The following is a 5412-nucleotide window of genomic DNA, read 5'->3' on the forward strand; positions in this document are numbered from 1 at the left end:
GGAGGCGGGCGGAAGGACTGAGGGGGCTGAACAAGACCGTATCGGGAGGCGGGAGACAAGTGAGCGAGCGGCCACCGCAGACGGCACAGAAACGCGGGCGCGCGCTCGCGCGCTCCCGGCCCTCGCTCCCTCCGTCGACTCTCCGCCTGAGCCCAACCCCGCTGCCGCGCGCCGCCGGCCTCGCCGCGCCTAATAACAACGGCGCCCAGGGTCAGGTGGCCGCGCGCGGACAGCGCCGTCATTGGCTCGGCGGGGAGCGCGGCGCGCCAGGATTGGCCGGGGGGTGGAGCTTCTGCCGGTGCGGGGGCGGGGCTGGAGAGGGAGGCGGGGAGGGAGAAGGTAGGGGCGGGGCCAGGCCGCGGTCCGCGCCTTTGTGCCCGGCGCGCGCTCTCCGCCGGCTCCGGCTGCATCGCCGGCTGCATCAATAATTCAGAAAGGCGGCGGCGGCAGCAGCAGCCGGTGCGGGCAGGAGGCGGCGGAATCAGCGGGGATCGAGCGGCAGCGGCTATGCATCCAAGTGCGGTTGATCAGCCACGGTACCCGTGAGGCCCGGGTGGGGCTCCGGGAGCATCGCTCGGGGGGCACGCTTGCCCAGGAGTGCAAGAAGACCCGAAGTGTTCAGAGCAGCGTCGGCAGAGCTGCGCACGGATCTGAGGAGGGGGCTTCGGAGCCGGGCTGGGGCGGGGGGGGCGGCTGGCGCAGGCAGCCCCCGGGGTGGGGGGCGGGGTGGGTGCCAGCGCCGCGATGCTGGGCGTCGTGGAGCTGCTGCTGCTGGGGGCAGCATGGTTGGCGGGCCCGGCCCGCGGGCAGAACGAGACGGAGCCCATCGTGCTAGAAGGCAAGTGCCTGGTGGTTTGCGACTCCAACCCTACGTCCGATCCCACGGGCACAGCTCTGGGCATCTCTGTGCGCTCCGGCAGCGCCAAGGTGGCTTTCTCTGCCATCAGAAGCACCAACCATGAGCCGTCCGAGATGAGTAATCGCACCATGATCATCTACTTCGACCAGGTGAGTGCTCCAGGAAGACTGGATGGGTGGGGGTTGGGGGAGAGATAGTAGGTAGATGTTCGACCCTCTCCGAGGTCTCAGCGAAAACGGGGGGGGGGGGGGGGGGACACAAAAATTCGGGCCAGATTCTTGCCCACTCCCCCTCGTTCCCGTCTCGTTATAGGTACTAGTGAACATCGGGAACAACTTTGATTCAGAACGCAGCACTTTCATCGCCCCGCGCAAAGGAATCTACAGTTTTAACTTCCACGTGGTAAAAGTCTACAACAGACAGACCATCCAGGTCAGCTGCCGCCTCAGGGCCAGGCCCCAGCCCCGGCAGGGGGCTACTGGCCGCGGGAGTGAGTCGGCCCGGGGGGGTGGGGTGGGAAATAGAAGGGGCAGCCGCATGTGCCCAGGGCAGCTTGGAGGAATGGGTAGCAGGGCCTCACGGTTCTATGGCTTGGACTCTCCCTTGCTTTCCAGTCATGGGTTCTTGAAACCACCTTCAGGCACAGTTTTCTGCCTCCGCCTTGTGGGACCCTCCAAAGAGGTCCTCCCGCTACGGAACTCCGGGGATTTCCCGTAAGAGTTTCTGCTAGCATCCCAGACAGTTTCCGCTTCAGGAAGCTTTCCGCGATCCTCGCCTTCAGCACCACGGACAGTATTCCCGACTCCTGTCCCAGCACTCCAGCGGGCAAGAATCCTGTGCGCTTGCATTCAGCGCCACGCTCCGGGGGAGTCCTGGCGTCCCTCTGGGGACCCACTCCGGAATTCTTAACAAGTAGCGCCTAACTGTATCAGTTGAAAGGTGGAGAGAGAAGGGAGGGGCGTAGTGCCACACCCTCCTGGCTCCAGCCTTGCCCCAGCCAGCACTCACAGACTCTCCAGGGTTCCCAAAGGTTTTCGGGTTTCCTTTGGGCGGACACAGAAGGCGGAACGCGCGGCTGGGGAGAGGGCGCTGGGCCTTTATCTGCTGATGCCACCGCAAGGGCAAAGCCAGGCGGTGGAGGGCGAGGCTGGATCTGGGACGGAAACTGAGCCCGGAGTTTGGGGATGAAGCACGGAGTGAAGCCCTGCGAGAGATTTCTCCTCTGCCGAAACCTCGCCTGGCTCCTCCGCTGCGTCTCTGCTGTGTCCCGGCATCTCGAATCGGGAGGAGCCAGGGTTTTTGTTTGTATTTGTTTGTGTTCCCGGAAGCGCCAGTTGTCTGAGTTTCTCTCTGAGGCTGGCGGGGAGGGCAAGGCCGAAGGTCTCTGGGCGCCTGAGCCACCTACGGGTTCATTAAACTGGATAAAAGAAGGCAGTCAGGGTTCGATTGGCGGGCCCAAGAAATGAAAGTCACTCCCATTTTGGGAGCAGACCCTTTCTGTCACCCAGATGGGCCGTCTTTCGCCTCATTGGGCCCTGGGCAGTAAATTACAAAGCCCCTTTCTTCCCGCCCCCGCCCACCCGCCGCCGCCTGCTTCCAAGCTTTACGTGTCAGCCAAGCGATGAAGGTTCGCGATTTCATCTACGCTTCGGAACCCCGCAGTGGGGTACCCCACTGGGTTGCCCCTCTGAAGCCGGCCTTTTTCTTTCTCAGGTGAGCCTCATGTTAAATGGGTGGCCGGTGATTTCAGCCTTCGCTGGTGACCAGGACGTGACCCGGGAGGCCGCCAGCAACGGAGTTCTAATCCAGATGGAGAAAGGCGACCGAGCATACCTCAAGCTGGAGCGGGGAAACTTGATGGGGGGCTGGAAGTATTCGACCTTCTCCGGATTCCTCGTATTTCCCCTCTGACTGGCTCATCTCGGGAATGGAGGCAGGAAGAGGGCGAAGGCAGGAGGGGAAAATGATAAAGAGGCTGAACTTTAGAGGACGAGAAAGCGGCACGACTTGAAACTTCCTACTTGTTCCCCAGCTGTATCCGGTAAACGAAGCGCAGCCCGGCGGTTGGACAACTTAGTCCATTTCCTCTTTAGGAGAAGTAAATTCCGCTTAGCTCTGCGCACTCCCATTTCCAAAATAAACTCGCCCCCAACTCCAGTTGCAGTAATCAAGAAAGACAGACTGCCTTGTCACTGTTTCTTACCCCGTGTTCATGTTCCCAACAATTTATATAAAAGAAACTTTGCATTTCACTGTATAATGTGAAATATCTTCCTCCTCTGAGTCCCGCTCTGAATCTTTTCATCCGCTGAAATCTAATGTGTCCCTCCCCACCTTTTTTTATTTTGGAGAGGGGGGAAGGATTTTTTTTTTCGGATGGGGAAGTAGTTTTAATTTGGCAAGTACTGCTCTTAAAACACCGCTCAAATTAATTAGCTGAAGGTACTTTGTATGTATCCTCGGCTGCTTGTTAGCAGAGAAAGGACTCACCTTAGTGGTGACTGGTTTAAAAAAAAGAAATATATATATATATATAAATATATATCATTTGTACACGAAGAACTGTTCCCAGTGGAAACTGGCTGTATTTCCGTATTTCTATGTCCCATTTGGAGTGATCGTGAAACCTAAGGCTGCTTGATGTTCTGATGCTTGTCAATGCCCTCGTGTTCTGTGGCTCCACTAAACGCCAGGAGGTTCTTCCGGACGCTTCCTCGTCCTCTGTAACATACCTGTGAATAGCCAAGATTTAATTTTGCTTTAATCCAATAAAGTTCAAGTGGAACTTTTATTTTTCTGAAACAGCTTTCTAAACTCCGCATCTCCCCTAGTTGCGAGGTCTGGGGGCAGGGGTGCGGAAGGGTGAGATTCAGAGGTGTAGGGGACTTGGCGGCGTGCAAGTCGAGAAAGGATAAGGCAGGAGGGCTTCCTCGCGATGTCCGCGCTCGCTCCTTCCTGCGCGGGCCTAGGGCCAACCCTGCGTTCCGCTCTGTGCTCCCTGCTTTGGCGCAAACGTAAGAAATTTGGCTGAAATCTTGCTAGGCCAGGACCGACAGCCGGTCTGGAAGCGAAAAAGGCTTTTCGCAGGCCAAGGGCATCAGGAATAATTCCAACTCGAGGAGCCAGAACCTTTCTGCCCTTTCGTCACGCTTCCCACGCCTCTGCCTCCGGACCGTCCGCTCACAGATCCCGAAGCTGCGTCTGTTTTATTCCGCCTCCTCTGTATCCCGAGTCCGCGCCAGCGGTATATATCGGCGCCGGGGACCTGTGACCGCGCTCATCGCAGGACTTTTATTCAAGAGGTTCGTCCAGGAGTTTTGATTGTATCGGAACATAATGTGAAAGCAAAATTGAAATAAACGACTTGGTTTTAAGTCTGGAAGTCTGACCCAGTCGCTTTGGCAGAGGGAAAGTCGGGCCGGGGAAAGCAGGTGGGCGGCCAAGGGGCGGGAGCCGCGGCCTGCATGGGCCCCTCTGGCTCTGGTCCTTTTAGAGGTTTCTCCTGGCCCGAGATTCAGAGACGAATTTAATTAGAGGGTGGAGAGAAGCGGAAAGGAGCTTAATAACAGCACCGTAAACAATGTTTCTCGATTTATTCCTGCGGCTCCTCTTGATTTATGGTCAACAAGCGAGCGGCCTGAGCTGAAACTCAGCCGGTGTCTCCGCACGCAATCCAGGGGCTCGGGCGTCTAGCTGGTGCCCTAAGAGGCCCCAGCGACCCCGGACCCTTCAGGGTTAAGTAGGGACTTAGGGAGTGAGGGGGGACCCAGTCTTTTTCCTGCCCCACAGTTCTCCACCCTAGTCAGTCCCCAGGGAAGTGAGGATAAGCAGTCCTAGAGGGATTTTTAAGCTATTCTTAAAAAAAGAAAAAGAAAAAAGACTAACACCCCCCCCCCCCCAACTTTCTCCGCATTCTTCCGGTTGGAAGGGAGAAATCAGAGAGCTGGAGCGCTGGGCAGCGGAACGAGCTCGACCCCGCTCAGCGGGAGCAGACCAGGCCGCCAGGCGCCCGCATGCCGCACAGGCTAAGGCTCACCGCCGCGTGGGTGGGGAAGCCACCGCTCACGGGAACTGAGCCCCACGCACCCTTGACACTGACTCGGCTGTGAGTGGGTGGTCGGCGAGCAGACCCGCACGGGGATGTCCAAGCGGTGCGACCGCCAGGGGGAGTTCCGCAGGGATACTTCGGCAAGTCCTGTTGCTTGGCCTCAGTTTGCCCATCTGTATAAAGAGGGAGGAATCTGAACATCTCCGAGAGTCTTCCTGTCCTGAGGTTCTAGCCTTTCTCTCTGGTCTTTTGCCTGGCTTTCTTGAGTCCTGACTGCAGCAGGCTGAGCTGGCGCCTGTAGGCTAGCCCCGAAGCCAGGAGAAGTGGCCTATCCAGGAACTCAGGCTCACTTTGAGTCCTTGCTCTGGGGCCTGAAAGGCGAACACAGACAAGGAGTGAAGGGGCCCCAAGTGACAAGAGTGGGAAGTTATCCCTTGATTCTGCTGGGGCTCCAGCTGGCCCCTTCCTGGCTGGAGATCTTTCTCTCCAAACTCTGACCTTGGCC

At 58.1% G+C, this 5412-nt stretch overlaps 1 protein-coding gene across 1 annotated transcript; it reads left to right on the top strand.

Annotated features, from left to right (window-relative positions):
• Positions 1-343: 343 nt before the first annotated feature.
• On the top strand, positions 344-3650 carry CBLN1 (cerebellin 1 precursor). The gene is made up of 3 exons (XM_070451340.1): positions 344-1008; positions 1172-1291; positions 2573-3650. The coding sequence occupies exons 1-3, from the start codon at positions 745-747 to the stop codon at positions 2768-2770; spliced, it is 582 nt and encodes a 193-aa protein (XP_070307441.1). The 5' UTR covers positions 344-744; the 3' UTR covers positions 2771-3650.
• Positions 3651-5412: the final 1762 nt, after the last annotated feature.

The sequence above is a fragment of the Odocoileus virginianus genome, chromosome 20 (assembly GCF_023699985.2).
Source record: "Odocoileus virginianus isolate 20LAN1187 ecotype Illinois chromosome 20, Ovbor_1.2, whole genome shotgun sequence".
Taxonomy (NCBI): domain Eukaryota; kingdom Metazoa; phylum Chordata; class Mammalia; order Artiodactyla; family Cervidae; genus Odocoileus; species Odocoileus virginianus.

Coding starts and splice junctions, on each gene's coding strand:
- CBLN1 (XM_070451340.1), top strand. CDS start 745: ATGCTGGGCGTCGTGGAGCTGCTGCTGCTGGGGGCAGCATGGTTGGCG. Junction 1,009..1,171: donor TGATCATCTACTTCGACCAG/GTGAGTGCTCCA, acceptor GTCTCGTTATAG/GTACTAGTGAACATCGGGAA. Junction 1,292..2,572: donor ACAACAGACAGACCATCCAG/GTCAGCTGCCGC, acceptor TTTCTTTCTCAG/GTGAGCCTCATGTTAAATGG.